Here is a 25,684-nt window from a genome sequence, read left to right as displayed (position 1 = left end):
TGTCTTTATTTGCCAGTATACACATCGTGTTTGTCAGAACATTATCACACTGGTTAATCTAAAATTTTCCAAGTAGAAGATCCATGACACCAATAAAGACTGAGAAATGGATAGGAATTGGGGAAATTTAGGAAATCGGGAAACAGAGGCAAAATTTAAGTTTTTCTTCTAATGCAGACAGCAGTTCAAATACTTGACAAAATGTTACTATCTCCTAAAAAATGAAGCCTATTATGTGTGTTTAAGATCTAATGAATTCCAAAGGAGTTTTAAAAATATTTTTTGCTTTTCTCAAATACTTTCCAGGAATTAAGTCGACATGCAAAAAGCTGATTCCACACACAGAAAATATTTTGAATTAACCAAAGGATATCAGTCCTGTCCCAAAACTGACAGAAATGCATTTCACAGAGTAATCACTGCAAACAGAGAGAGAGCAAACAAAATAGAAAATGGCAGCTACAAAGCTTCAGGTATGCAAAATGACTATTTTAATGTGACAAGTCCACAGTCTGAAAGTATACCATAGCATGTTTTCATCAGACCAACATGGAATTAAAGTTACCCGTGCTGTACAGGTAAATACAATGACAAATGGCTGGTGACATTTTGCCTCTTGCCAAAATCAGAATAGTAGTGGAATGCATATGTTGAAAGACCAGCTTTGTAGTTATTATTAATTTTTTTTTTTTTAAGTTTTATTTTTTTACAGAAAGAATGCTGAAAACACTAACTAATCTTGCACACTGGAAACCCTCAAGTTGAATATACACTAGCACAAAATGATAAAAGTCGTTTTTTTGCTAGTTAATAATAAAGAAAACAAGAAGTATCTGACATCACACGACTGGAGATGCTGTAGATACAGTGTGACACATAATTATAAATCCTTCCAGGGATTTGCTATTTGACACCCAATATGCAGATCCACACACTCATTGCCAGAACTCCATTTTTACCTGCTGTGGACTGAGATGCCATGAAAGGAATGTCTTCATCTGGGTTATAATGACAGATTCAAACAAAGTCTTAAGAATTTAATAAGCTACGTAAACAGTTGAAAACAGTCATTCACTTGATGTTACTATCAAAATAAATTTAAAAAAAAAAAAAAAAAAAAAAAAGAATTGTAGAATTGTAATTACTGCTTATTCAACTTAAAAATACAGAGTAGGAAAAGAAGCTTGAGAATCCTGAAAGCAGAGAAAACACAGACTCCAAGATTCTGTACAGAAATGAAAGCACAACAACTAAATCAGCAAATTCAAAAAGGAAAATGAGCACTGATGTTTCATGTCTAAAAAGTTCAGTCAAAGTGCTTTTTATAAAAGCATATAATTAGGAGCATGGTTGGTAACACAACTGCATAATACCCATTTTCTATGATCTTTGATTGACATATAAAAATAATTCTTGCATTTCTGTGCTAAACAGGACTTGCAAATATAACCTCTTCCCTTTAAAACTGTGCTTGGTGTCTTCAATGTTTAAGGCTACACATGCTCTGAATTTCAAGGAAATTCAAGTTGAAACATTAGTTGAAAACCATGTTCTATTACATAAATTATCCAATGACGAGGACACCGGTAGGAAATGTACATATAATGCAGCTTGAGTCTGCTTCCGTACGACCAGTAAATGCTAGACAGTTACTGTACAACACCAGGACTTCAGACAAAAGCTGAGTCTGTTCTCAAAATTGCACACTTCAGATCTATGTATAAAATGAGTAAAATAAGCTCATTTGACAGCGCTGACTTATGTTTTTGTGATGCGGCTTTGATTAAAAAACACAAACAAATAGAAATCGAGCACATCGCTACTGATACAATAATGCACAACCAGTCAGAAAAGAGGTATCAAATTCTCAGCTGTGAGTCACATTTACAGAAGCTCATTTTGTATTTATTCAAAAAGATGTCTTATGTCATTTCTGTCTTTAAATAATGGTGAGTCAAAACATTGTTTGTCCGAAGAATTAGAAACAGCCTTGGTTCTTTGGTTAACACCATGTGACTTACATCAGACACAGGAATCAGCTGGGGATGAACAGTCGTGTGAGGAGGTTTCTGGAAAGGAGGGATGAGGGAGGAAAGGGGAAAGCCTAAATCTCAAGGAAATGCATTGTGTCAAACTGTACCGCTATTGGAAACCTCCTGTCCTAGGGATAATCAGAGCTCTTGGGTTGCAGTAACATTGCTTACACGTGATACATCAGTTTCTCTACATATTGGTCTCATAAGAAACAAGGCACCGAGTGCATCGGTGGCGTACAGGCAGTATAAAAGTATGCAAGAAAATGCTACATACTGTTCATTTCATACACTTATTAAAAATGTGGTGAATGTGTGCTATCTCTATGTAATATAATGCTTCGCAAACCCAACTCCTTATATCCCAGTGAATGAATTAAAATGTGAAGCACATTTTAATAACCTCGCTGACTACAGCACAATTCACTATTTGTATTCACTACAATCAGTTATTAGCTTATAGTCACCAGAAAACACGTTCAAAATTACTGAAGATCAAGGGAACTATAATCTATAACTACATTTTTGGGGCAGAGCCAGCAGCCTTTACTCACGACAGATGTCCCGCTAAGAATGGAGAGGAGGCTCAGTTTTACCACCGTTTTACTCATGTTAATAGTACCTTTCTCTGAGTCACTCCAGAGAAATAGATGGAGCTGCTTATGGGGAAAGGTACTACACAATGTGAAAGAAGTGTGGTTAAACCAAAACCTGAGTGAAAGGCAGTAGGTTCAGGCCCTTAGTCATTATATTAGCACTTTAGATTGTGTAACAGTGATACAGCTTGCTCATAGAGCATTTAATTTCAGATTGTTAAATCGTCTTATAGAAAAATAGGTAAGAAAGCTCTGTAAGAAAGTATATATACTATATAAGGAGAAATTTCTCCTTAGAAAAGCAAAGAAAGGGAAAAATTGAATAAAAGGTTTCACTAATTACACTTTGTCAGGAAAATCACATTAAAAACAGTTATCACCATAAACAAAACAGTACGGAGCACTAATGAACCTTGTGGTTTACTGGAAAGGACAGCAAATTAGCTGTGTAGTAAAAAAAGATCATCGCTCTATTTCCTTTTTTTTTTTCTTTTTTTCTTTTTTTTTTTTTGTAAATATTCCCTAATACATTCAACTGCTTAGAAATTTTCTTAAAATGTCACAATAAGCCATTTGCAAAATTTCCTATCAAAACTTGTTCAAAGCTCTGCCCTTTGCTTGCATTACGGCCAATAAATTACCTTACATCTTAAAGCTATGATAATGCTTCAGGTTAATCCTGAAAATTCAAAATCATGCTTTGAAAATGAATTAAAAGTTATAAAGCAATCTATTTTAAACCCCAGGCATGCAGTGACTGCCCATCGAATTTGCAAAATGCAGCAAAGGAATTAACTTGATACAATGGGCAAGACTCCTCATATATAAGAGAAAAAGGATGACATCAATTACATCCCTGAATGTCCACGAGGTATTCCATGTAGCATGGCATTACTGCTTCTGCTCTCCTGAGCGTTATCCTCAGAGATGGGCAGCTTTTGGCAGGACTGTACCAGCTCTTCTAGCAGATGCTTCCAAGAAGCGAATGACTGCCCTGGGGATAGCTGTTTCTTGGTCTTCATTCCTAAAGCAGCAATACTATCCACTTCCCTAAATCCTGGCCTATTTCTCCCCACACAGATTTTATTCTATGTTATACAAGCAAAACCCTGCACAGCAAAGCGTGGTCCAGCAAGTGTCAGACCAACTATTAGTTCAGACACACCATGTCAAATATGCACTAAGCTTGCTAACATTAGAACAGTTGTGCCATATTCAGATAGGCATAACATAAACAAATACATTAAGTGCTGAAGATTTCTGCATAGTCTGCAGAAAGGAAGAAACCCTGCTTGAACTTAAGGAGGGGCAGTGGTAAGTTCTTAAGGCTAAACTAATCCACATCACTGTAGGCCAGTTTGTACTCACCATGCCCATAAACACTTACCTACTCTCTTTTTTCTGTAAAATATGCTAGGTTAAAAGCCCTGGGGATCCCACAAAGAGCAGCACGTGCAGATTTGCATGTATACGCTCCTACAATGCACGTGACACTTTCTATGAGAAGGGCCCTCCAAGGACCACAAGGCTCCACAAGTGGAATTGGAGTCTACCACTGTGTGAAGCCATTTCTTATTTTAATGCTTTCACTCTCAGATGACGTCTCTTCATCAGGCATCATTTCACTGAAACAAATGCTCCAGTGACTTTCCCCTCAAAAATTACTACCAGAACAAAGTAGTCTGAAACACAGCTGTGATAAACTACAAGATCTGGCTACTCATTAAGTAGACCAACAAAGTAGAAAATTATTGACAGCTTGTTCTAACAATAAACTTTGCTGAATATTCCAGCGCAAGCAATCAAGATGTTTGGTGATTGCTTTAATGTTTTTACTTGTAAGTTTTTAAGATATTCCATATCCATAGGAAAAGAAGAAACAAAAATAAGAGATATGTAAAGGGCTTAATAATGAATTTGTGGTGGTACCTTCATATTTGTTTTTCTTACATTATTCATCACTGGAATCTCATCTGCCTGTGCTGCAGGTGCCATGCTGTATCACTTCTCTAATCTACTGATCATGTCACACGTAACACTTTCTGGGTCAGGTCTTCTCTCCTGATGATCCCATAGGTTCCTCTCACTGATGTTAGCGGCAGGTATACACGCACATCTGTGAGAGAATTAAATGAATGTTGAATTGCTACTGAGTATTCAGCTTAAGGATGAAGTCAATCTGCCTTGCAACTGACAAGCTGTAATATTAAAGCCTGCTTTAGACAAGATAGCATTTTTTTTTTGCATACAGAAAAGTGTGATGAATAAGGGCTCAGCACAACTCCTGGATAAGTGAAAAAGCATTGTGCCGTTAGTTTCAAGCTGGAACAGCTCAGGCCAAGAAGTTTCCCATCAAACATCATTCTCTTATTTTAGCACAGACTTTTTGTTAGAATTCATATATGTTAAGTGCAATCAGTATTCAATTCATACATTAGAAAGTCTCCATGAAAAAAAACTTATTGCCTTGTCTTCTGCTTCATCATATTAGAACTGATGATTTACATTTCAGAAAACTTAGAGAGTTGGACAGGATTTTGCACTATTACGTTATGGTAAGAGTACAGGGTGCCCTTGACTTCTAAGCTCCACTGACTGCCACGGACAGCTTCTCAAGGTGTTCGAAGCAGGAGCAAATCATTGGGGAGTAAAGAGAATAAATCAGTAACTCAAACAACTTTTATACAACAAAAACATTGCTTCAAAACTCCAAAAAAGCACTGTGTTTGCATCAGAACAGTTGCAAGAATTTACAGGTGAAAATATTTCCTAGAGCAAATGACAAAAAAAACAAAACAAACCCAAACAGTTTTCAGCTTCAGTATTCTCTACATTGATAAATAACCTTTCCCTCCAATAAAAGCAAATACATTAACCCTAAGGGCTCACGTTATTTTGTAATCTAATTATTAATTAGATTAGAGGATTGTAAATATAACTGGATTGAAAAATTACATCACGTTTCTCCAATAGCAGAACTTGCACCTTGCCCGGCTCCTGCCTTTGCTGTCGGACTCATTGTGTAGTTACAGCGTGGCTGCCTGAAGCAGCACCACAGGTACCAACCTCTGAATCTCACCAGCGCTACCCGCTGAGTTGGGAGTGAAAGCACGGCTCTGCTTACTCCATGTGTCCGAATATGTGGAAGACAGCAATGTCCTACAGGGACTGCAAGTCCTCTCTCATCCTTTTGAACAGTGATTTCATGCTTCTGTACAGATTGCAATCTTGCCCGTACTGCAGATTGTGAAAGGAACTAACCCATCTCCTTCCATATTTATTATCTTCAGGAAGAATTTACCTTTGAGAAGATCTATGTGAAATGTTCTTAACATCAAAACAATTAGATTATATGCAAAAAGGATGGAATATTTTCAAGAATAGAGCCTGTAAAAACTTCACTATTCTACACTTAAACCGTTGCTGGCAGGAAACATTCCATTCAAGAGTTTTCATCTCTTTGTAGTATATTGACAAACAGAAAAGCAATTAAACAATTTGGTAAATTCTTCCAAGTACCAGTTGTACTTTTGAATAAAGATAAGCAATAAAAAGCTATGAAGAACACAGACAAATCTGAGAAAAACACAAATGCCCGTTTCCAATTTGTTTTGAACACTTTGTTCTTTAGAAATTCTCTTCCACGCTTGAGACTTATCTGAATGCACAAAAACACAGTATATGAATAAACCCCTATGCAGGGTCTTACATATCCAAGGCAGATTTCAAATGGGAAAATATTGATTCACTTAAAACAACCAGATGAACAAAATTATGAACAAAGCATAAGAATGGCATCTATGAAGAAAGAACAAGGTGACAGCACTGATACTGTAACTAATTTGTAAAAATGCCAGGGTGAATCCAATTATTGCTGTGACTGGTTTTACACAGAAAATCAATATTCTACCACCTGAAAATTATATATTCATTTCCATTCTTTACAGTTTCCAGCCTTCACTGAATAAACCCAAATTAGCCAAACTTTCCTCTGTGAAGCAAAAACTGGAACTAGATACCATGGGAAGAGTCACATAATGTGGAAGGAGATTCCTTTTCCCAAATGTGTCCAACAGAGATTACTATAAATCTCTGCTGTCTAAATTGAGGTTTCAGTGTCTTAGAAATCTGACTGATTGCATGTAAAACTGAAACAGTGCAACCTACAAACAGAAACCGAAGTCATGACATAGCTGGTTTAGTTTGGATTCTGTAAGAGGCCATATGCTGCACCTTGCAAACTGACTTCTTCATTTGTTCAGTGGCAACTTTAAATATATCCTCCATTAGAATTAACTTCTTCCGTTTCTGCTGTTAAATACTGTACATTATTTTACAAAGCAAAACCTGTTCAAAGAGACAATAATTAAGAGACACATTTCAGCTTCAAGAAAAAAAGCATCAGAATATCCACAAACAGAATGAGTGAAAATGGTTCCATGTCCATTGAAAAATTGCTTTTGAACAGCTTTTAAGTCAGAATTTGTATTGTAGGAAAGAGAACAGGATTGGGAAAAATCTGAGCAATTTCCTTACGCACATAAAATTAACATTTTTTTTTTTAATTAAAGGCTACACTCAACACTGCACTTCACAAACTGAGGAACAACAAGGACTAGAAGAAACAAACTGTATTGTAGCACTGCAAGATCTTTCCACGTTAAAGAGTTTTTGGATTATTTCTACGTAGTAAATAAATCTTCCATAAATGAAGCAGCAGCGCAATATAAGATTAAAAAAACAACAACAAAAAAAGGCCTGCTAATATTTAAATCTTAAATCTTTAAAACCAGAAAACCTGCCACTGCAAATAAACCCATCAGAAGGCACCAAATAAACTAAGTGGTATTACAATACCCTTAGAAAGGCCCTAGTGAAATTGTTAACTGGTGTGAGAATTTGAGAACCACATGAAATATCTTATACTACAGTTGCTGTCTCCAATCTCACTATGCTCGACTGTATATCCTAAAGCCAGGATTGTTCAAAGGTATTATAAACAAATTCAACTTTAAAAAAAAACAGTCCTTATCAGAACGCTCTGGGCTACCACTAATTCTCTCAACAAAACCCTAAACTTCACTCTTCTACCTACCACATGTTAAAACAGTCCATGAGGTTTCATACTAGTAAGACATCAACATCGTTTATAAGAACAACAAATATGCTTACTTTCTGTGTGGTAATAAAAGCAAATGAAACATCGCTACAGGCAACTAGAATATTTGAATTGGGAAGCCTTTAAAAACAATAATTACTCAATAATTGACAATTTCACTAATCTGAATTAGTTTCAGCAATTAGACAATTAGTGTGATTCCCTCTAAAATATTTGGAACAAACTGGAGTCTTGGGCGCACAGTCATTTTCCTAATTTCAGTGGAAGCCAGAAGTGTTCATCTGATAGAGAAACTTCCTTGTGATACTGTGGCTTCTCAACTGTGTTGTTAGAAAGCTGTGCCTCCCAACCTGAACGTAAACAATGAAAATTTCTTCTTTGGGCATGAAAATTCATTCAATAGTTGGCAAATCACTAAAAAAGAAAAACAAAGACCCAAAAACTCATTAATGCTGTCTTCTCTAAGAAGAAAGGCAAAAAACTCCTGGTCTGCTCTGCACTTCCACAAACAGCATTGAGTAGTCCCTAAAACAGCTCAGAAGAGTTTCAAATGGATCTGTTTTAACCAAAGTCATAATATTTTTCATTTGTTCTGCATTGTTCAGCTGCTGCTGCAATCTTCAGTCTTTCAAAGCTAGCTTCTAACTGCTGACATTTTAAAGAAACCCATATCGGTTTGTTCAACACAAAAATATTTTAGTAAAATCATGCTGTATGAGCTTCCTACATTGGAATACATGAACACAGGAGGTGCTTTCAACAGAAAGTTACATAGTTTTACAGTACAACCTGTCTAAGGAGATTTGGAAGGGACCAAACTACTGATCTGGTCTCTTTGGATTAGGCAGAAGTACAGGCAAAGGGGAAAAACCCAATTTATGCCATATGTAGAGCTCGTTCCTGTCACATATTGAAGAAACATTTATGTCAAAGTTCACCTGATGCCCAAATGCTAGTATTTTTCAAACCAACTGCATATCAAAAATGAAAACTTAATTGTACTCAGCTCCTGGAAAGAAACTCAGTTAAAACAACACTGAATTCATATATGCCATATTACTTAATGTTCTTCTCCCCTGGTATGGGTTCTTTTTTCCCTGTTTGGTATTGGTGTTTGTTTGTTTTTTTGCTTTACAGATCATCAACTTTTTCTCATAGTGCAAATTATTGACCCTTAGTCTGATTGCAGGCAGGTCAGAAGCTACAGTATTTAGAGCATTACAAAAAGTACACAATAAGGAGCTTGCATCAATTTGGAAAAGTTCACATAAAATGTTACTGAATTGGAAAACACAAAACAAATCCAAACAAATACAGCATCAGGTGGATGGGGGAGGGACTGCTAAACATACTTGCATACAGCAAGGCTCCTCTGACACCAAGGAAGTGTTTGATACTAAGTGAAGATTATACATTAAATCCCACTGTTCTGCAGGTTGTGCACTCTTTAAGATGGAATGTTGATCTCAATTTTCATTTTTCTCTTCCGCGCCAAATCTGCAGACTGTGACGTGAAATGATCATCATCTCGAAAGGCAAAGCTCCCTTAAAAGCACGACTGCACTTTGAACTGTTCATTAAGATTCTAGTAAAGTATGCCATCTACATACTTGCTGTCCTTTAGATTCTTTCATTTCAGTCCAGTGGTTGAGTTCATCTTCTCCTGAGCTGTTGAGACCTAAGGATATCCAGCCGATCATCTCTTTCCGTTTCATGCTGCGCTTGTTATATACAGACAGTATGAGCGTTACATCCGAGAGCTGAAACAGCGCCACTTGGAAAACAAAGGTTTCTTTGTACACTGGATTTGGCTGTCCTCGTCGGATTGAAGTTTTGCATTTGGACATCTCTTGCCCCATGGAGTTCAGGAGTGTTAATTTAACATACGTATCTGCAAAATAAATCATAATTTGAAATATCAGATAGAACAAGTTTTTGATGTTATTTGCAAGATTCAAGGATATGGTGTATACCAGGCTGACTGAACACAGCTCAGACTAGACACATGAAAAAGATGGCATGTAAGCAAAATATTACAAACACATCAACAAATTAACTGGCTTCAGTACTACATAAATGGCTTAAATTAAAGGTATACCTCATAATCCTTCTTCCCATCCAGTCCCCATTTGTTCCAAGCAAACTTAAGTTGCACTAACACTTAGCAAGCTCAAACTAGCCACAACACCGTAAAGCATACCACTGAATTTTCAGAGAATAAAATGAACAAAAATTGAATCAAGAAGAAAAATAAAAATTAAAAGAAAAACACGTGTTGCTATGCAGTGATGAAATCACAACAGCCAAAATTAAGTGCTTAAGAATAATCTCTGCATGGATGTGGTTCTCACTTTAGGCTTTTTGAGTTTATTCATTTCTAAGACCAAAACTTTGCAAAGTGCATCCAAAGATGGAATTTTGCACAATACAAGCTTTTAATTCTTCAATTCATGAAATAATACACTTTTGTTTTTTAACTTAATTCAGTACGCTAGCATAAATCATAGCTTCTTTAGTGATCTTAGGAAGTAGATACAGGAATCTATTGCAAGAAAATGTGGCTAGCAAACACTGAATGCCAGTATATGGGTATAAATGCTTCTTTTTAAAGGTCTGTTTTCACATGACTGGAAGCACTAAGTCCTGCAGAAGGATATGTATTCATGAAGTTATAACTGACTTCAAGAAACATACAGTTGTATTAAGTAATCTGATTTTTTTTTCTTTTTTATTCTTTGTAACTCTACTGTTACTGAATAATGTCAGAAGATTCAAGTTTTTTTTAAAAAGGAACACACTGCACACTTTCACTTTGCAGGTACACTGAAATTCCACCATCCATAATCAGAGATAGACACAACTTGTGAATGAGAGAGCAGAAGAAATAATAAGCATACACATTTATAAACCAGTATGATAAGCAGCTGTGGATAGCTTTACTGCTGGCAAGTTTTCTTTGCATGAAAAAGACAACATCCAATTAGTTTCTACAGGAACTCACCTCGAATTATATAAACCTGTCCACCTATCAAGTGTTTTAGACAACAGAACAGTCCATCTGACAACAGGGGGTGGAAAGCAGTAAAAGAAATAATGACCAGATGTCAATAGCTGGGTGAGAGAGGATCTAAGGTTAAAGTTTAAGAGGAAACACTATTCACAGGACTGGAAGAACACAAAATCTTAGCAGCATAGATCAGAAAAAGGATTGAACAAAAGGATTGTTGGGTAAAATTTCATGAAATGATACTTTTGTGCAGTTTTTGTGTAATCTTGAACAGAAATTACACTGTATAATGGATTGTCTTAGCAGTTATAGCTACTGGGTTCTAAAGCACACAGAACACAGAAAGAATCATGAAAATGATTAGGTTATAGAAGACTAGGTAAAGAACACTATCCATTTTATCAACCCTTATGCTTTTTCATGCAAACTCCAGCATATTAGAAAAACTGCACACAGTGGTTATAATTCTTACATGAAAAGCAATAAAGCAAAATATCACTGTACTAAAAAATAAGATTCTACTGCTCTTAGATGTTACAGTTATGGCTACATGACTGTAATACTTTACTTCTTGAGTGGTGATGGAGTTGGGCATAAGAATGACTGTAATCCACGCTTTAGAAAAAGCTGAGGGAGGCTTAAATCTGAATTTCATATATGGTTCTCTCTATACAAAATGTACAGATCTCACTTATTAAAACTCATGTCTATGGATTTTGTGTGCATATACACACGTGCATTTAAGGTGCAAAAACTCATACCTTGTTTCAAGATTTAAGAGATACTGGGATATACTAGGAAACAGTCTTTTCTCAGACAAAATATACACTGTCACAAGAGAAACCAAGACACATTCTAACATGCTTGGACTGCTTACAGGATTTGGCCTATTTGCTCGTACTTAGTTGCTAAATGAAACACTAAATAAGAAACATGCCACAGAGGAATATAGACTACCAAGAACCAGAAATGTAGGACTCAATCCTACTTGCTGCAGAGCATTTCACAAAAAATAAATAAGTTAATGAACTCTAGAATATCAAAAGGATTATTTGAGGGAAAGAATAATTGCTACCCTTCCTATTGCTGTTTCTCATGACCTAAACAAAAACTGACCCGTGCACATGATTTGCAGCACTCCTAAAGATTCCAGACCACTGATGATTCAAGAAAAAACGAGGTCAGAGTATTTCATCAACAACCTTATGTGCATTCTGTGGAAATTATGAGAGGCTGGTGCATAGCCAATGACAAACATGCACCTGCTTCCAGGAATTTACAAGGAGTTTTCACTTTGTGGGGATGCACAAAACAATCCATGGGAGAAATTTGAATTCCACAATATTCTGCACTGTCTTGCCAGACCTAAAGGGTGTACTACCTTCCAGCTGTCTAGAAATAAAACTCCAAACCCACATTTGTGTAAACAAGAAGACTTATGAATATCAAAACCTCCTCCTACCTTGCAGAGGGGATGACAAAAGATAACATGCAAGAGTAGTTATTTGGAAACTTTTGTCATCAAGAAATCTTTCCTCCAAAAAGGGTAAGACAGAACATGCAGGGCTGTGTGTCATGTTCTATGCAATCTGAAACCAAAAATCTGGATCCTAGTTGTGTGCATAATTGTTAGCACAAGCACACACTTTGCGAATTATCTTACCAGAGAATTAGCCTGTCTGTCTTCAAAACAAGTACAGACTCTCCACTCCCAACTAATTTGCATATTCCAAATGGAAAAACTTGGCTCTCCCTAGAGAGATTCCATTGTCCTTGGCTCTTCTTGGGTTTTCCCATCTATTTCTCTCTTTGTCTGTAAATAGGTGATTCTGGGGGAGCTACCTAGTTATAAAAAAGTATTTGAGAATCATCTTTGGCTTTCCTTCTCTGGCAATGTTAATGAAGGCTGGCTAAGTCAGCATGAAAAATATACAGAGAGCAAAACAGAATACATCTGAGCCAAATGTAATTAATGATTGAAATAAAACGTGGGTCAAGAAAGAAAGACGACAGCATCAGTCTCAACTTGTTTGGCTTATTTCCTAAACTCCGAAGGCAAAGTGAGATGTGAAAACCACTTACAAAAAGTTGGCAGCCTGCTGGATAATCTAATAGTGCCACACAAATCTGAAGATTAGGAAACAGAAAGACAGGCTAAAACCTGAGCCTCAAGACCAAACCAAGAGGAACAGGTAAGTAAGTCTGGCTACAACTAATGTAAATCAGACTCGACATCTACAAAGCAATTTTAAAAGTTTATTACTGAGCTTTCTCAAGCTTTATCAAAGAATTAGAGTCTGTAAAAAATATTCTGCGTGTGACATCCCATCTGGCTCAATTTAGACTATAGAAAGCTCACAGATATTTCAGACAAACATATTTTTGAACAAATGCTGATTATAAATCTTCCTTCTGCACAGTATATATGCCAAAGGTCTCAATTTGCTTCTACACTGTTTTTGCTGACATTCCTAAATCAAATATATTTCTACCACATATATGTAGGCACATAAGCAATCAAAGGCTGCAGTATCAAACCCTCTAGGAAGAGCAATAACTGTTCATAGTGTTTATATTAATATCAACTGGCATGTACTTTCTTTTTAAATACTAACTTTTTATTCTTGGCCTGTGATGTGAGGCATTAGTAATTTAGCAATTAATTAGTATGATAAAGGTAATTTATTAGTCAGTCATCATGAAAAATTAAAGCAGGCTTGTCAACGTACAATTAATATTTTGAATTTTAGAGTTTTGCTATTTCCCAACTGATTAGAAATATAAAACATGAAACAGATTAGTTGATGATCGCTCTATTTCATTTTGATTGGAGAAGACTAAATGATAGCATTGAAGTCCTTACTACTAAGAGCCCCACCAGTACAGAAGCATTAGGATGAAAAACGATTTTCACTCACTGGGTGGTCTGTTTGCTGCCAAGTTTTTGAAGTGGCTGCCTTTTATCACTTCTGCTGATAATCTTCCAGTTGTAGCATTGTAAAGGAGGCCAATGAGGATTTCTGGAGCTGAGCCATGCACCAGAGACTGACAAGAGGAGGTACTTTCACTGCAGGATACTTCTGACATGCTCATTTGAGAGTCACAACCCTACAAAACACACAAGAAGTTCTATGAATTCTACTGTTATTAGGAAGATAATTTTTAGAGTAACACATTAGAAACTAGAAGAGAAGCTCACTGACATAACAGAAGTTCCATTCAATCACAAGAAGAAACATATTTAATATACTATCAGTTCACACATGCTAGAGGTAACAAAAACTTGAAGTAGTCTGGAATTAAAATAATTCTTAATTTTGTGTTTCCATTGCTTCATCATTCAGGAGAAATAATTGTAGAAGATGAAAAGCAGTTTTCATGGTCCCTATTTATTTCAATTGATAAGACGTAATATCATTAGTTGGCTTCTTGGAGAATGTAAACGTTGCAGCCTTCCTTTACTTCACAAGAATGGGAAACAGTAGTGGAATTTTGAAGTTAAAATGCAGGGAATTCTTGTTCACTCCTTGTAAATGTTATTCTCTAGACCGAGAATTTCTGACTTGTAAAATAACAGAATACATGCAAATGGAAAAATGCACTCTCTCTAGAATAAATTAGCTAGCTTACAAGGAATTTAATTGATCCAGAGTTACAGAATAATAACAGAACCTTTGTCCTGTGTGGCAAAGGAAGAACGTTACCCCAACAGTCAGCAATGATGCATTAATTTCTACCATGCAAGCTCCAAGAAAATTCATATCTCTCACACATACATTCTTCTTATTTTAAATCTTTGACTTGAGTTTCTAATATTCACTTTTATCATTTAAATCCCTCCTTTAAAAAAAATAAAAATAAAAATCAACCAAACAGAACTTTCTGTAAGTTGCCATGCTATCACAACAGTTTTTTCTACTTTCATTTCCTGATTTCTTGCACAGGCACATTGTACCTCTGTTGACAGCTAAGAACAGAACTTTGAATTATTGGAACATCCATTTATGATTATCAGAGGGTGAAAAAAAAAAAGACACACAAATTAATCCACAGATTTTTCAAATATGGCTTGACTCATTTGGGAATCTGGCAGAACTCTTTCAAAGAGTCATGATGATTTTGTGAAGCTTATTATTCCTGATTCCAAATGTCTCTAGCATTTCCAGCAACAGCTGACATGAGCATAAGATCAGTCCTGTAATCTAAATAGCACCCATTCTCATCAAGATAAAAGTTAACTTTAAAAGCAAGTAACTTAATTCAACATAAAAATCCAAATTCATTCAGAAACTCTAATTACAAAAGGGTTGAAAATAAGTGATCTACCTAGAATATCCTTCACAGTGACATTTTAACTAGGTCTTCTCTACAGAACACATCCAAGAAATTTGATAGAAACTTCTAGTAGCGATCCAGCCCCTCATCTCTAAACATCCAGTGGTGTTAGCAAGTACATTCTTACAACTAAAGAAGGACCTGGAGAAAATTGGCTGACTTCCATCCTCCAAACTGCAAACTCCAATTTAAAATCTTTGATTACTTTTCTCGGAGTTCTTTATTCAATTCTGAGAATAAATTTAAAATGGGTTATACATTCAAAATTGATTAAAAATAATTATGGATTTATTAATTATGCTTTGTTCTCTTGTTCACAGCAGCCTCAAAACAGGAAACTTTTGATTCTGAACTTCAACAGAAGCAACAAAATGGAAAGTTGAAAAGAACGATCTCTTGATCCAGCAGTCAGTATTTACTGCACACACAATTGAAAATCTCAGCTTGTCACTGCAGTTATTATTTACATCTAGTCTTCAAAAACTTTAACACGTTGTACCTATGGTGCTTAGTCATACTATTTTGGGGGCCATGAATTTAAACACAGTCAGACTGAGACTGTTCAAAGCTTTGTTGTCTAATCTGATTGCAATCGCGCTGTAAGCCCACAAAGAAGACATAACACGAGGCAAGCAGCTGTGCAAACACTCCCACCCAAACCCTCCAATGGCTGTGATATCTGTACCAAGGAGATGACAGCACATCTCCCTGGACGTGACTTATCTGTACCAATAGCAATGCGCTACTGCTCCTCAGCCAAAAGGGATCCGTTTAACCAAGCTTACGCATAGTGAAACTGATTACAATAGAACAGGTTACAATCAGAATAAAATTCTAGTAACAGATAATACTAAATGAGACATGCTTGAATGGGAATAAGTCCTGAAGTACTTTGAATGGGAAGACAAATAGCTTCTGTGCAATATAGCAAAGAAAAGAGGAAACAATTGAAAAATTAAGTGTGATATTCCAAAATTACATAAGGATGAGGCATATTATACTTTAAATATTATACTTCACTGCAGAATCCTGACTGGCTGAGAGTATTACAAGAATGCACTTGCCAAGGCCGGAGAAAAAGATGTCAATGGCTGAATAGAGAGATTATGGAAATTTAGCTGATGTTTTGGATCTGTAACTGGGGGGAAATGCAACTAAACAGCTGTACCTTAGAACTGCAGAGCAGAAATAATGTGTAGATATAGCCTTGACGAAAAACTAGAGAGAGGCTCTAACTTAAATGCTCTTCTACAGTATTTTCTAAAACAAAATATTTTGCCTTTTATTTTCAATCAGGAGGAAGGTTTCAAACATAAAGAATACTGTTCTATCACCAGGATGTAATTAATTTATTAATATCTTTCCTTCCAGATGCTCAAAGACTTGAAAATTAAACACAACTGAAAAAAATCACTGCAGAAAAAAACCAAACAAATTGTTTCTTTTACCATTTCACAGACATGCACAAAAAACTCGAAACCTTTTCTTTCACAATGAATTAAACATTTTTTCAGTTTTGAACTAGAAAATTCTAACGTAAAAGAAAATGAGAGAAGTAGAAAAATGAAATAGTGAGATGTGAAGTAGAGTGGAAAACGTTACTGCGTCAAAACAAGGTTAAACAACATATACCAAATGTCTAGTTTTTGTGTCTGTAATAAGGGAGAAAGCAGAACTGGGGGGCAAATAGCTAAAAGATATGAGGTAATGAGACGAAGAAGGTGAGATCATATTTTGTTAGGGTTTCTTTGAAAGCAATGGAAAGACTCTCTGTGGAAGTAAAACTGTGGAAAACTGTGGAAAGCCCTTCATTGTTTTAAGCAAGGTATTCTGTGATATCAATATCAGCCAATATCAGGTAACTAACCTGATTTTGTAGAAGTCCACAAGCTGCACTGGGACTTAAAAATATATAACAGTCTCCTCCAAATTCAGTTTGGTTTTATGCTTGTTTTTCCTGTTTACATAGACAAAATACAAGAAGAGCACTAACACATCAAGAAAGGAAGTTGTATTTTCACCTATTCAAAATATAAGTTTCAAGATCAAGTGCCAAATTACAAAATGTTAATGCTGCAATTTCTAACAGGTACAACATGAATAGATACTTTGCTTTCATATTGTGACATTACAGTACTACCAGGCTGCTTTAATGTGTATAAATCTGCACTTGATCCAGCTTTAACTTATGTTTATTTCACTTTGATAGTGTAGTTTCACTGTGAGAAATGTAATGTTGAGACGAAGTGTCCACTTGTTTGAAATAATCTATCTATATAAATTGATTTTCGTAATTCTTCCCTCTCTTTCACTATAAACACTGCATGTAGTCTGATATGCGGGAAAAATAGACTAAGGTTTCATAATAGGAAAATGCCTTTTAAGGTCATTGAAATACCAAAATAGGCTACTAAGAAATGTAAAAAAAAACTTCACTGCAGAACCTGAAGAACTTAGATGAAATGACAAGGTATGGATGATCTTGTCACAGTACAAAGGGCTGAAATGCATCTTGATGTTCTTTCCAAAACACCAGTGCTAAAATTCTAACCTATTTTCCTCAATGTAGCCATAGCAAATGGATTCTATTAGCAGTAAATATAAACAAACAAAAAACTTTAGGTAAAGTCTCTTCCAAATATTTGGTTCAAAGTTCAGTCTTACTACAGTGAAGAAAAATTTTTCACCTTCAGTTTTGTAACATGTACACTGCTGGACAGTACTTACTGACAAAGCTGAGCTGATTTTATTTGACCAACAATTACAAGAATCATTGCTTTTCACTACATTGTAGGGGTAATGCATACTATATTCTACAAAACCATAATTACTCCAAAATATTCTCCCTGATGATTTGCATGTTTTATCCAAAAAAAAAAAAATAAAAAAAAAAATTCTGTTTCATATGTTCCTAGTGTACAAGAGTCAGTAATTAAAAATAACACTTTTTTCATTAGAGCCAACAGAACAAAACACACACCATATATGATGCAAAATCTGAACCTCTAAGATGTATTTTCTAGTAATCTTTGCACTCTCTCACAACAAAGAGAAACCTATGCAACAATGATAAGATATGTAAAAAGAATTCATTTGTCTTCCTTCAACATAATTTTATTGAAAGAGGGTACTTGTTACTTACATATTCATATCCTACTGTTACTTTTGTATATTCTGAATTTCTACTTACAAATTCTTTTAAGGCAAATGAAGCTGATCACAAAGAACAACGGGATCATGCTCTGAGGACAGTTAGAAATTCATTTCTCTCATTGGACAGGTTAAAATCATGCCTCTCTAGGCGTGCAAAACAAGAACATTTGAGTCTCTTGCTTTCCAAACTATACGCAGGAAAGATGAAACCTTGCTGACAATCAAAAAATCTGATTCACAGCATGTTACTTGTCAAATTTTAAATGTGAGTGTTATATCACTAATCTTCTAAATAACTTCTTTGCACATTACTTTCTTCTATTTCTATAGCAATACAACTCAGAGGTTAGAGAAATTTCAAGCCTAACCAGGCAAAGCTGGAACTGAATTCACGCCTCCAACATTTTAGACAAAAGCATTCACAACTCGTAATCACCGGCCGAATGCTGACACTCTTGGTCAGCTTCGGTGCAAAAGCTCCCTGAGAAGGCAATGAGAACCTGAGCACCGCACAGACTCCGGATCAGCAATCAGCATGGAGCCCATCATCTGTATCTGCTATGAGAATCAGAGAGAACATCTCTGAAATCTGAAATCAGAAAACCAAAACTGGAGGCTCCACATGCTTCATGACCGACTTAAGCAGTAGGCACTTCATTAAAGCATGTCTCAAACCTGAAATACTTTTCAAAAAGTATTGGGATCTTTCCTGGGAAAAATGACTAAAAAAAAAAAAAAAAAAAAAAAAGGAGCATTTTAATTTTGGATTCTAGTATTCAAAACTCACTTGCATACTATAGAGGATGCTTTGATACCTCTTGGCAAAGTGGGCCTCAATTCCCCAATCCTTATATGACAGTGATTCTATTTCCCCTAGCTCATAGAAGAGTTGTGAGGATGGATATACATAAAAACTGGAAGCCCTAAAAAACACAAAAACTGTAACAAAACAGTTCCTTAAAATAAATGACCAATACTCTTTCTGGACAGTAATACTTATGTATCAAGTTTTTGCTTTTAAAGGTAGAACTCAAGAATCACATCATCGATATAACACTATTAAATATTCTTGAAATAAGATTATTAATAGTAATGCCAACGATAAGGTTTAGCAAAGACATTGCAAAATTATTATTAAAGGAAGAATTCAATAATTAAAGGAAATAGCAAGGGTTGATGCGGGGTTTTTTTAGGTTTCTTCCTATACTGTATTCCATCGTCATTTTGAAGCGTCAACAGTTTCTAAGAACACTTGACTTTGAGTGCCTGTCAACCTCTGCATAATCTAGTAAAAACACTTTATTTATTTATTTTAAAGAAATCCAATGCTTTTTGAAATCATACAAAGTTACCTACCCTCACAACACATTAGGGAAAAAACTTCAATTTGTATTATAGTGGTCAGTCCTATACAGTCCAAATAAGAAAACACACAATTTATTAGTATTTTGCTTTAAACTAATAACTAATAACAGGAATTTGGAAAGAAATGGTGTCATCCTTCTCACAGACTCAAGCTTAGGAATGATTTATGACAGGCATTTATCTGTTGGGTTGTTTTGCTGTGTTGTTTTTTTTGTTTGTTTGTTTTTTTCCTCAGCTGTTACCTTGAAACAGGTTCCAATTAGGTATGATGTGTATTTTTATTCATGTATTTAAACACTTTACAGTATTGATATCTAAGTCAACTTAATCACTAACATGACATTAAATACTCTGATAATATTTCCAATACATAGCTTTGTTTTAGTAAACAGTTCGTACTGATTTCGGGTGAAATGGTGTGCTTAAAAATTACCAAGATGCCCTATTCACAAATTCCAATTGGAAAGACTTTAGCAGGAAATACACTCAACATTAACGGTACTCTTCACATCAAATATGGATTTTAGAAAATCAAATATGGATTTAAAAAAATTATTAAGCTATTGTTCATGTAATTAAAAATAGTATCTAAACTGATAAAATTCACTTATCTTATCAAAAGCTTTACATGCATGTATAATTTTATATAACAAGTTGTTTATCGCTAAGTGAAGCATTGGAAGATCAACTGGAAAAGACAGCCCTTCAAACACCACAGACAAGTGTGGTTTTACGCAGCAAGCAGCTGGATGCACAGCCCTTCACTCATTCAACCTCCAGTGAGATAGAACTGGAAAAAAAAAAAAAAAGGAAGTAGAACTCACAGGTTGAGATAAAAACTACTAAAACATTGGTGTTCTGACAACACTGCCTTTCTGCTAAAGCCAAAACACAGCATCATACTGGACATGCATTGTTCCGACAAAGCAAATCAGCTCTGACCCATCTGAAACCAGGACAGCAAGAAATGGAATCCTTACCTTTTTATATACAGCTTTAATTTACCTCAGAAACTACAAAGTTACAAAGCATAGATACACGATGATGAAAATGACAAAGTAAAATTCTTAGTAATGGCAAAAAAGAATTCCACTTTCCTGAAAGACTTTAAACAATGTCACCATGGCATTTCTGCTGCTTTTTGTATTTCATGAGAATTTGCTAGCAGTGCTTTTCATCTGAAAGTTTTTTAAACTCCGCAGAACAAAACAGTAACTGTCTGCAGGTACGGAAGCATTTTAAGTTTACTATGACTTGATTGTTTATATTTTAAATTACAGCTTTGGTTTCCTCGCCATATTGTGAAAATGCACCTAGTTGCTCCACAGACGGGCCTGAAATTTGCACAGCACGCCTGAGCAGCGGAAAGAATTCAAAATAAACGTACAATGGGATTTAGGGCATTTACAAAAACGTTCTGTTTTGCATTGCAAAAGTCTGTTCACTGTTTATACAGCCATAAGAGAGGGAAAGAAATTCAATTCTGTTTTCTTAACTGAGACATGAGACATAAAGAAGTACTAAAAGCCGTTAGCTTGTGTTAGCAGCTTAGTTCAGAATACCTGACACAAAATGCAGACATTATACATGCACTCCTGATGAAGGTATGCTAACAACTCCCGCCCAGACCCACTCCATCTCCTCTCTTTGCTCCTTGTCAAACATGTGACAACAGAGATGCTATTGTCAGACAGCTCCTGAGACCACAGAGCTCTTAGATGGCCATACTCTGTGCAGACAGAGCTACATGTACAGCTCCAAAACCATTTTCAGAGCACCTAGGCTCATTACCCAGCTCTGCCACCTTGCTTAGAAAGCCTCCTAAGCATGTTCATCTTTTAAGGTATTCCATAGAATATGTTCACTTGGGAGAGAGTAGTGGCTAATAGTTTGATTTCTCCCTTCTTTTTCCTCTTGATTACACTCTTCCAAATTGAGAAAAAGATACAGTGATCAAACAGTAAGTATAAATTATGAATAGTCAATCTATGGACTAGTATTTGATTGCACATGCAATCTGTCATGCAACTGCTTTTCACAATGACCAAATCTATAACATAAAACACATGTTTATGATGCATTTGTCAATTAAATTATTTGCTTTTAGTAGCTCACCCAGCTCTAATTATGTCTGCTAGAGGAACCCTTTTGATTTATTCAGGTCATGTTTAATCTCAGGATATGAGGATCACTGGGCGCCTGCAGTTGGAAGGGATCTGCTTCAGTTCTTAGAGCTATCATAGCAGCTACAAAGAAAGATGAGAACTGAAGACAAGCTAGGTTCTCCAGGGACCAGCTGACAGCCGACTGAGCACAAAAGAAAGACAAACTGTATCATGAAAGATGCAACTCAAGGCCAGGCACTGAGGGCTACACCTGACAAGAAGCTAACATAAGGACAAAAAAAGATTTCTGTTCATAGGGTGTCTTTTGCAAGGGATCTTTATCCGACACCAAATACAGGCAGCCCCAGTATATTCCTCAAATCAATTATCTGGAGATTAAGTCCAAAATGAAGAATGCTAACTCAGAACACATATGTTACACTGCAACACTCTGGAAAAGAATCATTTAGCAAATAAACCAAAAACTAACTTTAGAAGTTTCACAAGAATTTCACTTATGAATTTGCAGGGTAGGTAAAGATACGTTTGTGCAGACTCTGATCAGTGTTTCCCCTAATGGAAATTCAGTGGAAGAAAACAGCACACATGCTTTTGCTGAAAGGTGCTCAAGGCTGCAAACAGTAACGGCTTCTGTGTTTTCCCCTTTTCCCTTGAAAGACAGTATTAAAAGACCACATTTTTGTACATATGAATACAGACAAGCAAGAAAATACAAAGAATGAGAAAATAAAATAGTTGGGAAGCTCTGTATGATAAAAGGAAACAAAGTTCTCTTGGGCTTCAAAGTTAAAGAATTTACCTCCACTGAAATAACTAAGGAAGATTTAAGGAGCAGCTTGTAGTCTCCAACAGATGAAATTTCGTGTTAGTGATAACCTTGATAGTATTTTCTTATAACTCCTACAAAACTGCGTCTAGGAAATTTATAATATGCTTTTCAATTTTATTTTGCTTACTCTCTTAAACTATGATCAGGGTTGAAAAATCATGCTTATGGCACAGAGAATGAGAGTCTCAGAATTTCACAAACACTTGATCGAATTCACACTCTTTGTAGCTTTATGTATCGATTTATTCTAGGAGTATTCTCTCCTTACATAGATAAATAAAACATAGTGACCAAAACTAACCTATAGTTTCAAGTAATACATTTGTCACCAACAGACTGGCTATGTGAGGTAACTGAGTATTGTTCAAATGGTTTACTTTAATACAGAATGGTCATTCACAGCCTGGGACATTTTACAAACTGAGAAGTATTATCACAACATTAAAAATAGAAATACTCTGTCTGAAACATAGTTTTTATTATTTGCTGGAGCAAACATCAAAGACTGTGTGAATCCACCCAAGCAAGTAGACTGCGAATCCACCTAAGCAAATAAGTTTTCTCTAGCAACTCACAGATTAAAGGCAAAGGATAAAATTTTTAAACTGTTATTTTATACAGTGCACATATGTTAAGACACAGACATGAGGAACACTCTTTGTTGTGGAAATGTGACCCATTGAGAACTTGGACATATAGTTGAAATTCAAAGAATTCCCCAAATATCCTACATTCAGAGTCATGGAAATGTACCTTATTCTGCAGAGTACTCAAATGGCTTCATAGTCTCAATGTCTAGTCAAGAGCTTCTTGGATGAATAGACTAATGACATGCCACAAATTGTCATGAATGGTTAGATGTACTAACAAAACAATCAGGAAATGCAAACAGCACGGATTTGGAAAGCGAATTCATTTTTAAATGTGACCACTGAACTCCTGTAGTGGTAGGCCTGTATAAACTGACCAGATTCTATTTAATTTTTGTGTTTCTCACCAGATCCAGAAGACTCAAGCAGAAGGAGACTCAGGTGACAGGTGCAGTGCTGTGAGTACACCACACAATGGGCACAAACAGTTGAGGCAATAACGGCACTGACAAGATAACAGCTGCTGACTGGAAAGTCCTTACTTAGCACACTGCTTTGAAATGCTGCATAACCAACCCCACACTGGGGAGACTTCTTCATTTGCCAAATATTGTCAAGTTCTCCTCCAGCTGCATCGACATGAGCACCACTTTCCAATCATAACATCCTTCAAAATAGTGCAGACTTATTGCGTAAAAGAAGAAGTTTTGATCTTCCATGTTTTACACCACTTATTCAAATGAACTCTGACAACTATTCCCCTCATAACGTGTTTGATGCTTAATTAAGTCTCCCTTCAATGGACATAATGTTTAAAAGCTAAATGGAAGCATTTATGCACCATGACATTGGAACCAATCCTTTTTTGTAGAATTCTAATTGAATAATAGAATCATTATCAAAGAATGGTTTGGGTTGGAAGGGACCTTAGAGATCCCAACCCCGTGCCATGGTCAGAGCTTCTCCCCCCAGATCAGGCTACGCAAGGCCCCATCCAACCTGGTCTTGAATACTTCCAGGGATGGAGCACCCACAGCTTCTCTGGGCAGCTGTGCCACTGCTTCACTGCACTCTAAGTGAAAATTTTTCTCCTAATACCTAATCTAAATCTCTCTTCTTTTGGTTTCAAAATGAACCCCCTTGTCCTAGTACTATCAGGCCATATAAGAAGCTAGTTTCCCTCTTGTTTATAAGCTTCCTTTAAATATTGAAAGGGAACATATACAAATATAAATAAAACACTATTAAAAAATCATCTCCTTCCTAGATGAGTCTTAATTATCTTTTCACTAAGAGATTTAAACTATCAAAATGGTAGCTACAGTTTAGTAAAATACAACTATTGCACACAAATTTTAATATTTAGCCTTCCAAATTAAAACCTGAATAGATCATACTATAAGCATATAGCAGCAAAGGACGAAAATATTGGATTTAAACAAAACCTGTCAGTTCGACTCTACGGTGGCCAAGAATTCCCAAGAAAAATATGGCCTTCTGAAAGTTCTTTTTCATCAGTTCATGAAATGATAAACATCCATTAGAAAGAATAGTAAAGGTGCGCCACACAAAGAGCAACGTAGAAAAAAATTCCTTAAGCACAACACATAAGGAAGCGTACATGAGATGGTTAACACAAACAAGCAAATTAAACAATTAACCACCATTCTCAACGCTAAAAGTATTTCTACATGTTGCATGAAGAAACATTTATATTGTTCAAAAATGTAATTAAAATATTTCTCAGACAATCTGTTTATTTATAGAGAAGATACACAAAAATAATCCTTAATGCACAAATGATTGCTCATACCATTCATTCCTCGATGTAAGGGTTACATTTAGGAGTTCAGTATATTAAAACTTTCTTTGGAAAGAAAGTTAAATTTAATTCTCCACATGTTGTTATTGACAATGCAAGATAAAAGATTACTAGATTTGCTTAGCATTTTTATCTTCTAAACTGTACTTCCAAAAAAAATAAAAAAAAATAAAACACAGCATTGTTAGTTTTCATTCTACATCAGAAAAGAAACCTGTGAGATGATGACAAGGACTACATTGGTTTTTTGATCATTTCCAAATGGATTTTCCTCAGTAAAATGCAATTAAGATTTTTTTTTTATCACATCACAGTAGAGGCTGTGCTTCTCTCTCAAGAAAATTTCCTTGAGTAAGAAGAACAAAGTGCAACTGAGAATAATTCCACAGGGACTTCTTGAAGAAAAACGAACCGTATTGCAATGGATTCAGAACTCCAATACAAATGAACAAAAATTTGACTACGTTGTGTTAAATGTAGAATTTCTCTGAAAGCATCAGGTCTTCCTAAGCAAACTATACTCAGGCAAAGTAACAGTAACACTGATATGTTACCTTTGATGGCCAATTTCTATTAAATCCAAAAGGGTCATGGAGTTTCAGTTAACAGCAACATATACACTCTGTCTAGCTCATTCTGGTTCTGTTGCTTCTTGCCTGTATACTGAATGTGGAAGAAAGCCTGAGATATTTCAGTCAGTGTGTGATGA

At 35.7% G+C, this 25,684-nt stretch overlaps 1 protein-coding gene across 5 annotated transcripts in view; it reads right to left on the bottom strand.

The window, feature by feature from the left end:
* The window catches only part of SYT14 (synaptotagmin 14), an 87,239-nt gene continuing 61,555 nt past the window's right edge, over positions 1-25,684 (bottom strand). For 3 of the 5 annotated variants that reach the window (XM_052685620.1, XM_052685627.1, XM_052685603.1), the window contains 3 exons: positions 13,674-13,863; positions 10,750-10,806; positions 1-9,639 (listed from right to left, as the gene is read on the bottom strand). In XM_052685620.1, the coding sequence (XP_052541580.1) occupies positions 9,326-9,639; positions 10,750-10,806; positions 13,674-13,863 (561 nt within the window). In that variant the 3' untranslated portion in view covers positions 1-9,325. The remainder of the gene's footprint in view (positions 9,640-10,749; positions 10,807-13,673; positions 13,864-25,684) is intronic. The other 2 variants (XM_052685630.1, XM_052685612.1) reach the window with 1 other exon arrangement.

Source organism: Tympanuchus pallidicinctus, unplaced genomic scaffold (assembly GCF_026119805.1).
Source record: "Tympanuchus pallidicinctus isolate F22 unplaced genomic scaffold, pur_lepc_1.0 scaffold1, whole genome shotgun sequence".
Lineage (NCBI taxonomy): Eukaryota > Metazoa > Chordata > Aves > Galliformes > Phasianidae > Tympanuchus > Tympanuchus pallidicinctus.
Note: the sequence above shows the minus strand (reverse complement) of the source record. Positions and strands in the feature narration are given on the sequence as shown.